Source organism: Bison bison, unplaced genomic scaffold, assembly GCF_000754665.1.
Source record: "Bison bison bison isolate TAMUID 2011002044 unplaced genomic scaffold, Bison_UMD1.0 scf7180017864456, whole genome shotgun sequence".
NCBI lineage: Eukaryota > Metazoa > Chordata > Mammalia > Artiodactyla > Bovidae > Bison > Bison bison.
Genome location: NW_011495018.1, coordinates 15646994 through 15667349, shown reverse-complemented (window position 1 = coordinate 15667349; position 20356 = coordinate 15646994). Strand labels below are relative to the sequence as shown.

Here is a 20356-nt window from a genome sequence, read left to right as displayed (position 1 = left end):
TTATTTTATTTTTAAACTTTACAATATGGTATTAGTTTTGCCAAATATCGAAATGAATTCGCCACAGGTATACCTGTGTTCCCCATCCTGAACCCTCCTCCCTCCTCCCTCCCCATACCCTCCCTCTGGGTCGTCCCAGTGCACCAGCCCCAAGCATCCAGTATCGTGCATCGAACCTGGACGGTTGAGTTTTAAGCCAACTTTTTTGCTCTGCTCTTTCACCTTCATCAACAAGGTGACCAGATGGTTTTAGATTTTTCTTTGTCGAAAGGTTTTAATTACATCTTTAAAATGAGATATAAACTATTGAATTTATTTAAGAGTAATAAGCTATTCAGATTTTTAATTTCTTCCTAGATCTCTTTTACTCTTTGACTTTAAGTTTTTTCTTTATTTTACCAATTTTACAGTAATTGCTGAAGTTATTATTTTTCATTTGCCATGTTGGGCATTTCAGAAATTTCCAACACTCTTCAAATATGTCTTCTTCTCCATTCTCTCTGTCTTCTGCTTTCGGAGCCAGTAACACCATAGCTTTTATTTCTTTTTCATATTTTTCCACTCTCTCCTGACCTATTTTTCAGTTTACTGTTTTTTTTCCCCACTGTGTATAGTTTGCTGTTAATCTCATCCATCCAGTTCTTAATTTTGGTTATCGTGTTTTCATTTGCTTGTTTTTATTTTCTAGTTTTTCAGACTGAATTCTAATTCTTCATCTATTATAGTTTCTAGTTGCCTTTTATAGTTTGCAAAATTTAGACAGATTTTTATTCTTGCCTGTTGTCTTCTCCAATTTAATAGTTATTTTAAAGCCAGTGGCTTTTTCTAGGTAATATCTAAATTCCCACAGCTCTGTTTCCATTATCCTTAGTTTCTGCTGGTTCCTGTTCTTGTTTTCTTGTCTATTCCTGTCTGTGCCTGGTTATTTTTTATTGATGCCATATTGGCAAAATATGTTTGTAGAAAATTTGAGACCATTGCTTACTTAAATCATAAGAGAATTTAATTCTCCTTTGTGCCTGAAAATAGTAGTATCTTCATGATTTTCTGGGATAAGGTTGGGTCAAAGTAGATTTGGGCTTCATAGGTGGCACTAAGGTAAAGAATTCTCCTGTCAATACAGGAGACATAATAGACGCAAGTTTGAACCAGGGGATGTTGGGAACATCCCCTGGAGGAGGTAATGGCAACCCACTCCAGTATTCTTGCCTGGAGAATCCCATGGACAAAGGAGCCTGGCAGACTACCGTCCATAGGGTCACAAAGAGTTGGAAATGATGAAGCGATTTAGCATGCAAAGTAGATTTGCAGTCTCTGGAAGGCCCTTTAATGCCTTTAATCCTAAAATTACACTTTGAGTTAAGCTTACCAGTCTTTGGTGTGCCTGGACTCCGGTCCTTTTCTGTGATATGCTGTTCCCATTCATAATTGGAGACATAGGGACCCCTGAAATGGTTCAGCATCCTGGGATTCTATCCTTCTCTGCATCTTGGCCTGGTAATTTTTCACCCCTTTGCTCTCCAATATTTTTAAGTATTAAAAAAAAAACAAACCTAGTCTTTTTAGTAGTTTTTAATTACCTGGCTAGTTCTATTCATTATTACTGGACTCTCAAGTCCGTAAATAGCATTACAGTTTTAAACGTGTACCTTTCCTACTATTTCAGGATTTACCATACATTCATGTCTGAATTTTTACTGTTTGTTTATGATACATTGTCTTAGAAGTATGATATCAATATTGATACTGTGATATTACTTAATATAATCTTTTTGTTTATGTGATTTTTATGAGTCCCTTTAGAGGCAAAGCAAAACAAAAGCAAGTGTGTCTTGCTTTGTGTATAACTTTCATAATTTTTACAAAAACATAAATTTATTTATCAGATTCTCAATTGTTTTAAATATTATGTTTTGATATTTCAAATTATAGCAATTAGATTTAACCCTTCTTTAGCTTCTGAGTAGAAAAATTGTATCTTACAGTAAGATATATATATATAAATATATATAAGTAGGAACAAAATGAAAGGTGATATTTTAACACTTAGAAATGGGAGATTGTTTTATATTTTGTTTTTTCAAAATGATATTTATGATTTAATATGATCACATAAATAAATGGTAACCATTGTTTAGGTGCCATGTAATGATAATATTTACCCTTTCAAAGTCCCTAATGAATATTTCAGCCTAAGCCTGTTTTATAAAAAGGTCTGGCTGTTTGCTTAGTGGGAATAGAGGATGATTATCTCTTTGCTTAGACCCAGAAATACTTTGAAGTTATGTTTTTAATTAAGCCATGCAGAAGACTTCTGAAGGCTTTTAATGTTTGTTTCTAATCTTTATACAGAAAGATTATGAGTTTTAAAAACATTACTTAGCTTACATAACTGAATTATTATTAATGTAATCTATATAGTACCATACTAATTGGTTTGAAGAATTATTTATGCATATACTTTTCCATTCATATTCTCTTTACCCCTTATGAGTTTGACCTCAGTCAAGTACTTTTAGCTTCTCAAATTATTTATTATGTGAATTAGATTGTACATACTCATATCTCAAATAACTGTATCAAAATATCTTATCATAAAAACTTTGTGTATAACAAAAATATTATTGTAGACAGATCCTTAGGTGACTACCGATAATTTCTGCCTTCTGGTCTTCACACACTATTGTATAATCCCTTTTCCTTGAGTATGGGGAGGACATGTGACTTACTTCTAAACCAGAAAATTTAGCAAAGATGATGGATAGCACTTCTATAATTATGTTTAGTGTTTTGTGTGTGTGCGTGGTGTGAGGATTGAATCTAATCTTACATTTTTCCAAATGGTTATCCAGTTGTCTCAAGTACTGTGTAAGAGGATGACTGTCTTTTTACCCCAGTCATTTAAAGCACTGCTTTTATCATACATTAGAATTTTAGAAAATAGTAGCTGTACCTATTTCTGGAATTTCTATTCTGTACCATTTATCTTTGTATTGATGTACAAATACCATATTGTTTTAATTATATACATGTTGAGTATATATATTTTTTTAAATTTTTTTCTTTCATTTGTTTTCTTCGTACATTCTTTTTTTTTTAATTTTAGTTTTTAACTTTACAATATTGTATTGGTTTTGCCATATATCAACATGAATCCGCCACAGGTATACACGTGTTCCCCATCCTGAACTCTCCTCCTTCCTCCCTCCCCGTACCATCCCTCTGGGTCATCCCATTGCACCAGCCCCAAGCATCCAGTATCGTGCATCGAACCCGGACTGGCGACTCATTTCATATATGATATTATACATGTTTCAATGCCATTCTCCCAAATCATCCCACCCTCTCCCTCTCCCACAGAGATGTCTTTTCAGTCTAGGTTCCCTCAAAGCCCTTCCTTTCATTGTTGCTTCTAGCTATTCTTGTATGTTTATTCGTGCATGTGAACATTAAAATCAGCTTTTCTAGCTCCTTTAAAGCTCATTAGAATTTTTCTTAGATCAAATTAACCATTATCTTTGAAATTAACTTCCAACTTGATGATCTTGAGATAGCCTAATGAAAAACAAGGCACGTCTTTCAGTTTATTTATATCTACTTTTGTGTTTCTCCAGCTGAATTTTATGTCTAAAATTTCATATGTTTCCTTTGCAACTATTTATTTCCTCAGTTGTTTGTAAACACTGGCGAGTCTTTAAATGAAATCTGAAATTAAAATGCCCAAAACTGGTGTTTAAACTCAGCTCATATTTTGAAAGTACTTTTAATCATTCAAAAATTTTCAATAATGATTGATATAAAATCTTTTAGACAATTTACTAATTTACTGTTTTGAGTTTGAAAATGTAAAGAGAATGTCATTTTTATATTGGATACCTTCAAGAACTCTGTAAAGCCTTTGAGTTTTATTCTTGTCAAGGTCATGTTAATTTCTTATTTATCTTAAAATTCTAAGTTTGAGTAATGAAAGCCAGGAGAAGTCATTTCCTAAACAGAAGCATATAATTTCATCCTTCTGAAAAAATTTGTGTTTAGAGAAAATAAAATGTTAAGTATTCCTTGTCAAAATTATGTTGAAGGTATACATGTTATAAGTATATTGATTATTTGAAAAATGAATTATTAATAACAAGAATGAAAACTTCATAACTTCCATATTGGAAAATAGGTTTGGGTTGGAGCTTTTAAAGTTAACTCATTGATAAATTAAAAAGTATTTGAAATCCCTTGTCGTTTGTCATGTTAAATTGCTATGAGAACTTGAAAGTCCTCTATTCAATATTTAGGCAGTAAGATATGTAAGGAATATCATGCATAAAAATGCAGTGAGTATTATGTTGAATGTTTTCCTATTTTGAAAATGCTACCCGATGGACTGTGGCCCGCCAGGCTCCTCTGTCCATGGGATTCTCCTGGCAAAAATACTGGAGTGGGTTGCCATTCCCTTCTCCAGGGGATCTTCCGAACTCAGGGATCAAACCCTGGCCTTATGCTTGCAGGCAAATTCTTTACCATCTGAGCCACCAGGGAAGTGCAGTATTGAGTTATCCATTTGCAACAAGTCAAGTTTACTTTTTGTGAGAGAAAAGGAATTGTAGCAATATTGTAAATCAGTCCTTTAGCGTATGTATATATTTGGTATAAAGTGGTAGGATTTAAGGAGCTAAGTCTAAAGGAAGGAACGAAAATATAGGAATAGAATGGATTCTGAAGTGCTAACCCAGCAGTAATGGCTTTCATCATTTTCTAAAGCTAGAAAACTACTATATATCACACATTTAAAAAGTACCTTTTGGAGAAGTCATCTATACCCTGAAGAAAACCTATATGCCAAATACTTTTTTCCAGAGAATAAAGTTAGTGGTATAAAGGGCTATATAATAATTTTGTAGTTAATGTAGAAAAATATTTACTCTTCACTTCATTTTTTTTTCATGGATACAAAATATTAGCAGTTATGCATGACTGAAAAATGCATTCAGAATGCAACTGATTATTTACTTTATTATTCTCAACTGTTTGGGCCTTCGTTGATTAAAATATATATGTATTCCTTGGTTCTAATTGACTCTATTAAAACTAAAGACGTTTTTGGAAGAACCTTCTTGCTTTTTAAAATTCTACATATAATTTAATATTGAGGCACTTTATTCAGTTACCCACATGTATATATTTTATAATAGTTAAATTTGGAGGACATTCCAAGAAGTAGCATTATGCAAAACCAAGCTATATTTCTTTTAGGCATTAATTGTCATTTTAACTGAATTCTGGAAACAGAGATTGGAAAAATACAAACTTCAGAAATTTTCAAGATACTTAGGATTTTCTCCTACTGTTGTAGTTAACTATATTTTTGAAGAATTTAACTTAGAATTCCTGAGCCTGAATGCTCACGTGTTCTTCCGTTTCATTATAATCTGCTTACAAGACTTAAAAGTTTGACCTCCTGAATTTAATCTTGAATGATTTAAAGAAAGCTTTTCTCCATGATCCAATTGAGGATGTCTTTTAAAAATACAGATGAATTGGAAAATTGGAAAATATATTAATTTTGATTACCAGAAGTAAGAAAATGGTATGATTTATGAATTCCCACACTTTCCCATACCTAACAAAATGTCTTTAAATCTTTATCCAGACTTGAAAATTCTTCCTCATGTGTTAAGGAAGAATACATATCCCCTAATTCATAATTTTATCCCATCCTCTATATTCCTTTTGTGTGTTTTTTTCCACTTATTCTCTCACTCATGTCTGTATATAGGCTTTCTACATTAATTCTTTTGAAGATTTGCTTTTAAAACTTTAATTAATAGTATAGCTTTTAATATGTTTGAATGTAGAGTTTAATTACTTGTTTGCTTGAAGGAAAAACATGAAGCTTTTGAATTTTGTTGTTTAATAGTAAATGAGTTTTTTTGTGTTTCTACAGATGTGACTCTGAAAATCGCTATGTTGGTAATCCACTTAGAGGAACATGTTATTGTAAGTATTTGTGTTTTTTATTTTAGATAATTGGTTTGTTTTATTAATTTCAGGTGATTTTACAGGTAATAAAATTCATTTTGAATAACTAATGTCATTAATAGTTTATCATTTCTATTTTTGAATCTTATAGCTCCATATATTTTGCTAGGGAAGTCAGTGTCTCTTTGCTCTATTCTCTAATTATATTAATATTTGGTGCATTTTTTCCACTCTGAGGAATAAAACAACAGTAGATCTTATTTTGAACATGCAACAAAAAACAAAATTTGAGTAACTCAGCTGGATTTTAATGTAATCTTTTTTCATCATGGTTAAATTTTGAACAAATAGAATTCTGTGATAGATTTTTCTGGGAGGCAATTTTGGTTTTACTAAAAAGCAATACTGATTTTGTACTGAAAGATCCTGTTATTGGGTAGTGATCATATGGCAGATATATGTTTAACTTTCAAGAAACAAGCAAACGATTTCTCAAATGGTTATACTATTTTCCATTTCCACCAGCAGTGTATGAGAATTTCAGTTCTTCAAAATCTCTCAGCACTTTGTATAGTCTTTTACATTTTAGCCATTCTAAGTGTGGTTATTCTTTTCTAACTTCATTTTGTGTAACTATGGTAATAACTTTCAAAGATGAATTTGACAAGATTATGTTTTAAAATAAGAATAGTTAAACAGTATGAAGTGAACTTCAAAGATTAACTAAATTCAACTGAGATCTCTGGATCTGGCGGTTTTTAAATTGGTAGATTCTTTGTTGTTGTTCATCTTCTTTTCCCACATACATAAATGTGGGCTTTTGGGTGTATTCACTGTTTCCACTGATTTTGTTTTCTAGTTCATCTGTTTTAGGTTTTGGCCTTAGCGATGTCCTTCTCTTTTATAGTTTGTAATTGTTGTTTTTGCCTCCATTTGATTTATGTTTGCTTTTTAATATGATTTTCTGTATAGTTTGTGGTTCAATTTTAATTTCTTTTTGTTTTTTTTAAGAATTTTCTTAATTCAATTAAATCTTACTAAAACCCTTGTTTTAATTATTTTTTATAATTTTACTGAGAATGTAGCATAAAAATCCCCAAACTTAGTAAGATATTTTTGCTTAGTAAGATATTTTTGTAAACTATGGGAGATTTGACAGTGCTTGTAGAGGTTTTTATGTATCACAAGTAGGCATGGCGTGTGGAGCCTGTGGACTTCTAGTGGGTAGAGGTTGCTATTGATACGTGTCCTACAATACACATCAGAGCTCCTTTGAACCAAGAATCATCTGACTCAAATTTCAACACCATGAGGGTTGAGAAACCCTGATTTAGAGGTTTAATCAGATTCAGATATGATTTTGGAGGAAATACTTTCACAGGTGGTTTTGTGTTCTTCATGTAACTGAAGCACATAATGCCCACAGTCTCTTTTTTGTTCTTAGCAGACACTGATGCTCAATGTTAGATTGCAACTGATTTAGGGGTTATAAACTGGTATTCTTACTCCTTTATTTCTTGATTGGAAAACTTTTGTGAAAACAAATTTCCTTGAGCCAGGCGTTTGCTTACTTATTGCTACAGGCACGTGGGAAGGGCATGATAAATTTTTAATACATTTTTAAAAAATATATCAGTTTTCAAAATAAAGAATGCTTAATAAGGTTGCAACTCGGTTTGCTGTGTTTGTGTCATAAACTTATGGACACATGCATATTTAATATGTTTCAGTCCACTTGCAATTATTGTCCTTACTGATGTTCACATTGTCTATTTTCTATTTGTTTTAATTTATCTTCGTTCTCTATATTTTCCACATGAATTTTATTTACTTCTCTCAAACATCCTGGATTTTATGGGGACATATTTTTGTCTGACTTTTTAAAATTAGAAATTCCTGTTTGATTCTTCTTAAATTTTAGTGTTTATTATATCCCCAAAGAGTAATTTAGTTACAATTATGGACACAAATAAATTACATTTCATTTTTTAGAAATAATGAATATACTAATATTTAAGCCTTTTATATTTAAGACTAAGATGATTTTTCTTTAGATCAGTGTTATCCAAATTAACCTAGTGTAAGCCATATGTAGAATTAAAATTTTTCTACTAGCTATATCTCAAATATTAAAATAAACAGGGTGAAGTTAATTTTGATAATATATACTATTTAATTCAAAATATCTAAAACATCATAGTATAAAAAATCATCAATGGCCTATTTTTATTTTTTCCAAGTGTTTGAATACAGCTTGTATACTATACTAATGGCAATCTCAATTCATATTAGTCACATTTTAATTACTTAAGACACGTGTGACTTAGTGACTACCATACTGGAAGCTCATTTATTATATAGGACTCATTGTCTCTTTAAAATGTTATAGGAATAGTCATAAAGCACTAGATGGCAGTCTTGTCACTTGTTATGAGACCTTAAAAGAGTAATAACATTTTAAAAGAAATGGTGTTTTTTAAAAAAGAGAAAAAAGGTCAGTGGTTCTTGTAATAATGTTAATGGAAACTATCCTGGTTTTAAAGACTGGAGTGAAATTTAAAATGCAGGTCTACACTGTAACTTGCAGCAATTGACCGCGATGTGGTGTTAATTTAATTGAAACTAATACTACAGCGCTTGTATCCTATAGACAGTCTTAGTTTTTTAAAATTCAGTTTAAACCCCCAAATCAAATGTATTTGATAGCTATCATGTATCACATGGAAAAAAAGTTTCTGTCAATGATATCAAGTTTGATTGACCCCTGTAAACATTGAAGGACTTAATTATTCTAGGCAAATATGAAAAGTAGTAGCTACGAACTAGTATAATTTCTTTTTTTGTAATGCATTTTGAAAAATTATAATAGCAATTATAGTGAAGAAAACCATAAATACAAGATGGAAGACTGGACTATGAAGATGTTATAGAGGATATATTTCCATGAGTAGAATCAGAGTATGAAAAGCCACTTACTGAAATCATCTACTTTATGCTTCTACTATATGTAATGTTCAAACTGCTGATTGTATTTCAGTATATTTCCAAGTAATCTAATATATTTTTGTCACCTTTTTCTCTGAAAAAATAGCTGTTTTGCTTTGATTTTCTCCCATTGCTTTTTAGAGTTCAGTGTGCAATTTTGTGATGAAAATAATACACTTCCCTCTTTTAAGAGTAAGACTTTTACTTACTACTTTTATATTCCATTCTCACCTCTACCACTGATCACATCTTGCCTTCGTTCATATTACTAAAAATTAAAATATTTATCCATTTATCTCCCTGTAAAACCTCTCATTGTTATTGATTTGTTTAATTGATGTTTATGTCTTGACTGAAAGACATTATTTATAAGTGTATTATTTACTGGATTTGATTTTTACTTTTGTAAGTGAGAGATAATATTTCTAGTGTGTGTTTTGTTGTTTCTAGTGTGTGTTATAGCTATAAATTAACAAATATCAGCCTCAGTTTAATTACTTAAAATTCTATGTCATGTAAAATAGTGAAAACAATTAAAACTTGAATTAACCTTATGTTTAGTATAACTATTCTGTGTTTTGTTTTAAAACAGAGTAAAAAATTTCTCCTCTTTTAAATGAAATATATTGTACTTCAGTGGTTTATGTGACTTTTTATTTATTTATTTTTAATTTTATTTTATTTTTAAACTTTACATAATTGTATTAGTTTTGCCAAATATCAAAATGAATCCATCACAGGTATACATGTGTTCCCCATCCTGAACCCTCCTCCCTCCTCCCTCCCCATACCATCCCTCTGGGTCATCCCAGTGCACTAGCCCCAAGCATTCAGTATCGTGCATCGAACCTGGACTGGCATCTTGTTTCATACATGATATTTTACATGTTTCAATGCCATTCTCCCAAATCTTCCCACCCTCTCCCTCTCCCACAGAGTCCATAAGACTGTGACTTTTTAAATGATAAATATAAATAGCAATTTAAATCTGCCTGGTACATCTGCAAATACAGCAGAAGTGACCTTGATTGACACAAAGAATCTAAATTTTTATATTTCACAAATTGAAGAATGATGAATTGAAGATTGATCTGGCAAAACATAAATGAGCCACATGGTTGACATTTTAATCTTATTCTTTGATTCATGTGTTTTTATTAAATTTCCTGAAGCTTATACGCCAGTGTTTTTAAATATGTATCTTAGAATTATTGAAGATCTTAGCATATTCCAAAATGAAGGACGACATAGCACAATTATGAGAAAGTGAAAAAAGCTGAGAGAAAAAAGTTGCTATTAACTTAGAAAAGAGATGAAAATTTATTTGATTGTATATTTATAAAGACGTGTTATGTTATTCTGGTTATGTAAATAAACATTGTAAAAATAGTTAAAAAAAAAAAAGTTTAAGGAGGGGAGCAAAAATGCCTGAAAACTTCCCCCCAGGGCTCCCAGGTGGAGCTCTGCTGTGCCTCTCCTCTGTAAAGGTGCCCAATGCGAGGGAGCGCACAGCTGTTGGCCTGTACTTACTTTTCTTGCTAAGCCATGAAATGTGATGTGGGGCTTTATAAGTCTTGAGCAACGGTTGATAGCTCCTTATTTGTATGAAAATGCTGAATGTGCTTTTCTGATGCTGAATGCATGCTTTTCTAAATAAATTATGTCCTGAGAAGGGTTTCACATAAAAGAGGTAATAGCATGTCTCATATTCCTATTGTGAACAACTATTTTTCACAGATATATAGCTCATTATTTTGGATCATTTATTAAATAAAACTGGAAAACCATCTGATTTTAAAATAATGATAAACTAGTTAAACTTTATTGAGCACTTACTGTGCCAGGTTATTCTAAGCTTTGTCCATTTATTAGCTTGTTAAATCCTTTTGAGAAGGGTATGCTTATTATCACCTTTTTTTTTTTTTTCCATTTGTGGAAACATAGGCAGAGAAAAGTTGATTCATTTATATAAGATCACAGGGCGAGGAAATGTCAAATCCAGTTTTAATCCAGGCAGCCTGGGTCTATAGCCTCTTCTGGGTCTATATCACCCACTCTCAACTACAGGTGATAAAACTGTTTCTACTAAAATTCATGATATATTTAACCTGAGTTGTTTTTATATAAATGTATGTGTATATATATAAATAAAATAAAAATGTCATGGTAAAGAAAATGAAAACAGGACCTAAATAATTTAAAAAAAGTAAACTGTTTTCTCAAATGATGTCTTCATATGAAAATAGGCTTACCAAAATGGATATATAAATTTTATATAGTTTTAATTAGAATTCATTCAGTTTAATTTTTTGAAATATATGCATTGGAGTAAATTATCATAAAATTTATTTTAAATGATATACTTTTAGAATATTCAGTAAAATTATAAAAAGGAAAAATAGTGAGAAATTCCCACCTGGTAGATATCCAGACATATGGTAACTCTAATTGTACTGGTTCCTATTTGGTGTAGGAATCGAATTAATAAGACAGAGTTCAGAATTAGATTCCTGAACATTTGGAAATTTCTATGGCAGTCAATTTATTTTTATAGAAGTTCTTAATGACTTAATCTGCTTGTTCTAAGATATCCCAGACTTCACCCTAGATCATGGCTTTTGGATTTACTGTTTTTCTGCCTCAAATACTCCATCTCTATTACTCTACTCTTACCTAAAATAGACTTGCTTAGGGATTATGACAACTTTTTTTTTCCATCCTAACACTTACACTAAAATGAAGTTATATCTCACTTATTTGTTTACTTGAATGTGGTTTTCTTTACTCACTAGAAAGAAAATCTGTGAGCCCAGGACTTTCTCTTGTTGGAACCATATTTATAATAGAAAAGCCTGTGTCTCCTAGGAAAGCTTTCAGTAAATATACTGGGAGTACACATGTAAGCTATTAATAAATAAATGAATATACATATATTGGTGCTGTGTGGGCAAGTTTTTTAACTGATGGGGTGTTTGACCAAAATTTTTGGAAATCGTGTTATAGGTTATCAAGTAAAAGTTGCTTTACATTATTTTTTAAATTAATTTATTTAAAGGGGTACAGTTCATCATTGAAAAGCTTTATGCACCAGCCATTCATTTAAATAAAAATGAGTTTCAGTCTTTGTTTTTCTAGTTAACCTGTGGGACGTTAGCAGCCAATACAGTTTGAGCAGTTTTCCATGTATCACTGCAGAAAGCTTAGCTACTTGGAGATAGTATGAAGCAAAGGGAGGTGGCTTTTGAAGAGATCATGGTATATTACATGAAAACTTGTAAATTAGAATCACTGACACGTAGACATTGGTGATCATGGTTCATCTTCTGTTATTCATTGAGAAAAAAGTAAGACTCAGTGGGTTGAAGTATGTATCTTAGGCCTCACAATGAGTCAGAGTGTGGATAATAGCAAGGGTTCTGTATTTTTTTCTGTGATACTGTACCTAGAAAGTGTTCAGCTTTTAAAGTTCCTAAACAACAGATTTTGCCTTTGCAATTATTCTAAATGTTTCAAGCTTAGTATAAATTCTTAACAATTGTAAGTATGGATAGTACTGTTCAGCATGCAAGGAAATGTTAGTATTTATTGAGTATTTATTACTTGCAAAGCAATTTATTATTATTTCATTTAATATGCACAGGATGACATCTTTTTTCTCCTTAATTTTTACTTACTCAAGAGTTACACTAATAGAGCTTGGAGAGACTGTCAGTTATTGGAATTAACTTGCTTTTCTTTATTCATTCAACGTATATTTATTGACTAACTACTCTGGGGATTGACTAACTACTTGTGTTCTGCTCCATTGAAGCTGATAAAGCAGTAGGAAAGATAGATATTAAACTTGTCATACAGTTACCTAGATATGATGATCATAAGACCTCTGAATAAGAATTATAGATGCTTTGGGAATAGATTACAAGAGAGCCTGACCTAATTCGTGGACCAAGGGGTAGAAGTGGGTGAAGCAAGAGAATGAGGAAGTGATGACGTGAAAGGCGACTTGGTAGTGGACTGGTGATGGTGTGACGATGGGAAGAAGTAGAATCAGTGGCGGCAGCATCCACAAAGGCCAGTGGTTGGAAAGATCATGGTGCATGAGATGCTCCCACGTTAACACAGAGAATTAGGAGAAGGAATCAAGGGATGAGGTATGTGAGATATGCAGGATCAGATCATGCAGTGCTTTATAGAGCATGCAAGCTTAATAGAGCATTTGGTCTTCATCTTAAGAAAAATGAGAAGCCATTGAAGGATATTAAGAGGAAAGTAAAATGTTAAAATGTAATATAATCAGGCTGCTTGCAGTGTGTCAAACAGCTTGGTGAGGGCGATAGAGCATGAGAGCTCATTTTAGCTCATTTTCTGAGGCATTGTTCCCATAGTTACTTTTTAATTATGGCTGTGATACATTTAGACTATAAGTATACCTGACCTTATATTACTTAAGTTTTATCATTTATAAACAGTTATCTAAGTTGGCACATACATGTGCTTATACAAAGTTGAGTTCAGTCGCTCAGTTGTGTCCGACTCTTTGCAACCCCAAGGACTGCAGCTCGCCAGGCTTCCCTGTCCATCACCAACTCCCAGAGCTTACTCAAACTCATGTCCATCAAGTGGGTGATACTGTCCAACCATCTCATCCTCTGTCATCCCCTTCTCCTCCTGCTTTCAATCTTTCCCAACAGCAGGGTCTTTTCCAATGAGTTGGTTCTTTTCATCAGGTGGCCAAAGTATTGGAGTTTCTGCTTTAGCATCAGTCCTTCCAGTGAATATTCAGGACTGATTCCCTTTAGGATTGACTTGTTTGATCTCCTTGCAGTCCAAGGGACTCTCAAGAGTCTTCTTCAACACCACAGTTCAAAAGCATAAATTCTTCAGCACTCAGCTTTCTTTATAGTCCAACTCTCACATCCATACATGACTATTGGAAAAGCCATAGCTTTGACTAGACAGACTTTTGTTGGCAAAGTAACATCTCTGCTTTTTAATATGCTATCTAGGTTGGTCATAGCTTTTCTTCCAAGGAGCAAGCATCTTTAAATATCATGGCTGCGGTCACCATTTGCAGTGATTTTGTACACATACATGTACTTAGTATGTGTTTACATATCAGTGATATGTACTTTTACATATGCCATTGTTTAAAACATACTGCTGCTGCTGCTAAGTCACTTCAGTCGTGTCCGACTCTGTGCGACCCCATAGACGGAAGCCCACGAGGCTCACCCGTCCCTGGGATTCTCCAGGCAAGAACACTGGAGTGGGTTGTCATTTCCTTCTCCAAAACATACTAGGATTCTCAATGTTGTTGTCGTCAAAGTCTATATATATCCTCTTCACGCTCCTCAGGATGGCTAAATGCATAATCATGAGCTCGTATATTTAAAACAAATACATAAGTATATCGGCTACCCTTGTGTCTCAAATGGTAAAGAAACTGCCTGCAGTGCAGGAGACCCAGATTCCATCTCTGGGTAAGGAACATCACCTAGGGAGGGAATGGCTACTCACTCCAGTATCTTGCCTGGAGATTCCCATGGACAGAAGAGTCTGGTGGGCTACAGTCCATGGGGTTGCAAAGAGTCAGACATGATTGAGCAGCTCTGAAATTGATTTTTGAAATCTTGTAGAATTCATTCAGCCCCAGTACAATGAATATTGAAAGTGAAATAATACTTATTGAATGCCTTGATTTTATGAGACAGTGGCACTAATACATACTAACACAATTATGTTTAACCCACAGAGCAGTCTTATGAAGTAGGTGGTATTATCTTCATTGCACCACTGAATCTCACTGAGAAAATTAACCAGTATACTATAACCCAGTTGGTACATGGGAGATTACAATTAAGATCTCCTTAAGTACTGTGCATAATGCTGAGTTAAAAGTAAAATGCAATATTCACTGGTAAAAAAGCAAATCATTAAACCTTAGTTCCTTTCTCAAAATATTCAAGTTAAGAATTTCTGAAATTTGTCTGAACAGTGCATTTATACATCATATGCAAATTGATTTCATTTGCAATCCTGACAGGTTTGTCTTTAGACCTCAGATATATAGATATTTCCAGTATCTTTGCTGGGTTTTATCACTGGTCACCATTTTCTTAAAAATACATTATTTTATATAGCTTTTGCTAAAAGAGTAAAGCAAATATTCACCATTTGCTTTTCATCACCCCAATATAGCATGTACTCAAAAACCTCCCTCGCAGTTCAAGTTCTCTTTGAACATGTATTTTTCTATGTGTAAATTTTTAGTCATCTCTTTACAATTAATCATTAGTTTGGTGGGATATCTGACCTTTTAAATCTGTTCTCTTGATATTTTATTAGCTTAAACTCCTTTTAGCATACTGTTTGAGTTTTACTCATGACCTTGATTTTTACATATAACTTGTTATTAATTATTTGTAGTAAATAACAGCCACTTTTTTGTTGTTGTTGCTCCAAAACTACTAGTCCTGTATTGACTGAACTATCTAAAAAAATTTGTTGCATGTTGGAACTTCACCCTTGATTTTTTCTAGCCACAGAAGACTAGGAAGACAGTCTGATTATTTTACATGTTTTCAATCATCTCTACCTAAGAAGTAAGTGAATTTGGAATTAGATATGCCATTTTTGGAAAGATATGCAGCCATATAAATTTAATTTCTTGACATGCAAGTGTAAGTCATGTGGAAAGCACATTAAAGATCAAGGATCAAAAGAAAAAAGCTCTCTGCACACTTTTTTAAAAAAAATTTCCCCCTTTTGGCCCAGTTATGAAAGTTATTCATGTTTCATTCTAGAAAAGAGATAGACAAAAAAGACAAATTAAAAAGCACCGATAATTCTTCTATCCAGAGAAAATTGTTGGCAACATTGTATCAGATACTTTCTCAGTCTTTTATTTATGTACTAACACTGTTTTATGCTGAATAAATGCCTCACTCTCCAAAGAAGGCCGCATTCTAACCCTTGACTTGTGAATATATTACCATAAATGGTAAAAGGGCATTTGTAGATAGAATCCAATTAAGAATTTTGAGATTATCCTGGATTATTCTGGTGGACCCAGTGTAGTTACGTGTGTTCTGAAAGAGGGTAGAGGGAGGTGTGACTACAGTGGTGGGAACTGTAATCACATAAGCAAAAGATTGGAAAGACAGAGGTAGGGTTCATTAGCTAAAGAGTGAGAGGTCTTCAGAAGCTGAGAGAGTCAGGAAATGGAATTTTTTGAGCACCCCCAGAAGGAACCAGCGTCACATTCTGGTTTTACCTTGTAAGAATCATTTGGACTTCAGACTTCCAGAACTATAAGTGAATAAATTTGTGTTGTTTTCAGCCACTAAGTTTCTTGTAATTTGTAACAGCAGCAGTAAATAAAACATATACACTTTTTGTGTATTTATTTCTTTTCCAAGCATAGCATTACAAATGAAGTATTTCACAACGTTATTATTCTTTAATTTGTTCTTAATACCTTTAGGTATGTCATATGTTCTCTTGTCTCTATCAGCATATCATAGCTTTAAATTATTTTTATTCATTGGTTTTCCATGTTAGCAGTTTCTAAATCAAATTAAATTGAAAATTATATTTCATCTTTAACATGAAATCTATGCTCAACAAATTTTTATTCACCTTGCTAATTGAGACTTTATGTCTGTTGACTGTCAACTCCTATTTTCCCCCTCCTCTTGCCCCTGGCAACCCTCCTGGTACTCTCTAATTTGATGGGCTTGACTGGTTTAGATTCCTCGTATAAGTAGAATCATGCAGTATTTGTACTTCTGTGACTGTTGTATTTCACTTAGCTCCTGCAGTACCATTCTAGGTGTTCATCCAAGAGAGTTGAAGTTGAGATCTCAGAGATAATAGCTTTCCAGTGTTACTGCAGCACTATTTAATACAGTCAAGATGTAGAAATAGCTTAAGTGTTCACTGACAGATAAATAGAAATCCTGTAATATAAGACTTGACTGAAACTTGAGGACATCTAGGCAACTTTACAAAAAGTTCTTTTAAAATTTTCCATGTGAAATAATTTCAGAATTGCAAAAAAAAAAGGTGCAAATTTCTTAAATGACTTTGACCTTCGTAAAATGTCAGACAGTTATTTTATAGACCATCCCTCAATTTGGATTTATCTGGTGTTTTTCTTCATGATTAAGTTCAGATTATGCATATTTAGTGAGGATACTGCACAAGTGATGTGTTCTTCTAAGTGCGTCCTGTCAGGAAGCATATGATATCAATTTGTTCCATTATTGGTGGTATTGTCTTAGATCATTGTTAATGCTCAATGTCTGCCAGTTTCTCCACTCTAAAGTTACTTCTTTTTATTGTGTTTAATGAGTGTATTACGGGGAAGTTCTTTTAAAGTGTGTAAATGTCCCATTTCTCACCGTGCTTTCGCCTAGTATTTTCACCAGACATTGATGTGTTTGCCAGATGGTAACTTTCTATTCCATTGTTGCTTCTGTTTTTTCTCTATTTATTACTATAAGGAAGAGCAGTCCCTTCTCCTTCATTTATTTGTTTATTCACTTGCTTGTACTTATCAGTATGGACCCATGGAGATAAACACACACACACACGTTTGTGGCTTATAATAGCTATTATTCTTTATTTTATAGCTGAAATTGCTCTAGAGTTGGCCATTGGGAACTCCCTCAAATTGTCTCCTCTGTCCTTTTGAGAGTACTGTATCATTTTCTAAGTACTTCCTTATTTTCTTAGACTACAAGATATTTGAGTCTCATTGTTTTTCTCTCCCTAGCACTATAATCAACCATTTTCCAAGAAGCCTTGGTTCCTTATATTAGAGAATGGTATTTAGAAACAAGAACGGAAGCTACATATGCCCATTGGTTCTGGAATATTAGTCTTTCTTTATTTGAAAAAATGTTATTTTTAAACTTAAATCACCAAATATGTAGTTACTCTGTTTTGAAGCTCTGCTATTTTGATTTAACAGAAATTTGTTGTATTTGGAAACCTGACTCTTCTCTAAGGAAAGTGTTAACTGTTTTTTTTCTTTTCTTTCCTGGTGTCCATACCTTAGAATCTAGACATAGAAATAGTATCAGCCTTGCTTCCTTTGAGTTTGACACATAACTGTTTTTCTTTACTCACTCAAAATTTTTGTCTCCTTTGAAGCAGTACTTTACCTCTCCTTGTTGGTGTCTTGCTCTGAAATTCTGTCCGCTTCACTTAATCTTTTATCCGTTTAAAACTTTGTCCCCTGCCTGTTATCTCTCTTGACATTATTCTTGATTTGTTTCCACATGTGCTTTAATTATGCTTGAAGTATGTTGTGTTTAGTTTCCATGAAGGCCTATAGGACTTGAACACTCTGTACTCTCAGGATAGCTTTATTATAAGCAGAGGATATGCATTGAAAGGGGCCTGGAGATCTTAGATGTTAGGGTTAACTATATAGTTATAGTAATTAAGGTGGTATGGCTTTTTTGGTGTAGAGCTAGGCATAATCTCCAACATATTAAAATAGTCCCTAAGGAAGAACTCTAGATGTTTATGTTTTATAACCGCATGCTGAAATTTTTATTATTTTAGTAGCTTTTTAATCATTTTATATTTCTTTCTAAACAATCTGATTTTAGATATAGAAAGAGAACTGTGTTTTCTTTTCTAACTTGAATTCTGTCATCTATTCACTACCAGATCTTTTTGCTAAGTTATTTTCATATCTGTATTTGTCTCTTAGTTGTAGCATGTGTATAAATAATTTTTTCAGTATATTTTATGGCATTTTGCTTACCTGAAATAATCATTATATTGTTTTTCTATTGGGGGTGGTTGAATATATATATTTCATAAAACATTGATCCAGTTTCTTTTGACTTATGTTGTTACTTAAGATCACCTAACATCTTGCCTAATCTTACTTTCTAAATATTTCCTTTGTATGTGTGAATGTGTGTGTGTGTGTGTGTGTGTGCACATGCCCATATGCACATGACTGGATAGCAATAGTATTTTTTCAATAACAATTAAAATATAATCTACATACCTAAAATATCACCCTTTTAAATACAATTCAGTGATTTTCAGTATATCCACAAGGCTGTGAAAACATCATCATTATCTAATTCTACAACATTTTTCTCCTAAGAGACATCTTGGAGACATTATCAGTCACTGCTTCTCCTTTCCCCTAGCTTTTGACATCCTTTTTCCTATCTTTATGGATTTGTCCACTCTGAAATATTGTATAAGTGACATCTTGGAATATGTGGTCTTGTGTGATGGCTTCGTTTATTTATCATGATATTTTCAAGGTTCGTCCATATCATATCATCCAAAGTGATAGCAGGTATCAGTATTTCATTCCTCTTCATGGCCAAACAATATTCAAATGTATGGACATATCATATTTGTTTTCCATTCATCAACTGATGGACATTGGGGTTGTTTTTACTTTGGGGCTATTATGAATAACACTGGATTTTTAAATATTTTATGCAGGTTATTTCCTTTTAATATTTAGATTTGAATCTTCAACAGATTTTTATCATATATTTAACATATAAGTGTTATGTTCTTTTCAATTTGTTTTGATGTCAGCTTTAGCAGTATTTTCCATGCACATATTGAAATTTTCTGTGTCTAATTTTCCTCTTGAGTGATTTTCATCTCTGTTCTATTCACAGAGGCTTTTTCAGATTTGACCTACATAGCACTGATGCATAATTATGTTTTAATTCCCTTATTTTCTGATCTATTATTTTTAATTTTGCCATTATATAATTGCATTTTGTTTCTGTTTTGTTTCTTACAGTTGTAACTTACCTAACTCTCTTTTATTGTAGTTTTAAGTGTTATTATCTTGTCTTTGATCTTAAGTATGTGGGATATTTTCTTTTTTCTTTCATGCATACTGCATAGATATTTTAAATGACCTAACACACTGACTCTATTGTTGACAAACTGATATTTTTCTCTTCTCTCTCCTTACTATGCAAGTCAGATTAACAATACAAAAGATGTCAACTTTTCTCTTCTCTTTATTTTCATAATTTTTTTCATTTATACAGTCAAAATTTGAGGCCAGACATATGAGCAACCTCATGTTTCCCTTAAGGTCTACCACACTTGTACATCCCACTCACCCATATTGCTTTTAGATCTAATTGGGAAGTTAATGGCCAGCATCTAGATTTCCTGGAATTATCAAAGATAGTTTGCTAATTGTTAGCTGGAATATTTAGTGCAGCTGTTACAACCTTCAGGGCTCAGCCTACAAAATCAGAAGATTGATTTATGTAGTGTTTATAACAAAGGTCCGTCTAGTCAAGGCTATAGTTTTTCCTGTGGTCATGTATGGATGTGAGAGTTGGACTGTGAAGAAGGCTGAGCGCCGAAGAATTGATGCTTTGGAACT

General features: G+C 32.7%; 1 protein-coding gene across 2 annotated transcripts in view; it reads left to right on the top strand.

The window, feature by feature from the left end:
• The window catches only part of ATRNL1 (attractin-like 1), a 779810-nt gene that overhangs the window by 232803 nt on the left and 526651 nt on the right, over positions 1–20356 (top strand). For both annotated transcript variants that reach the window (XM_010859292.1, XM_010859293.1), the window contains exon 21: positions 5936–5988. In XM_010859292.1, coding sequence (XP_010857594.1) covers positions 5936–5988 — 53 coding nt within the window. The remainder of the gene's footprint in view (positions 1–5935; positions 5989–20356) is intronic.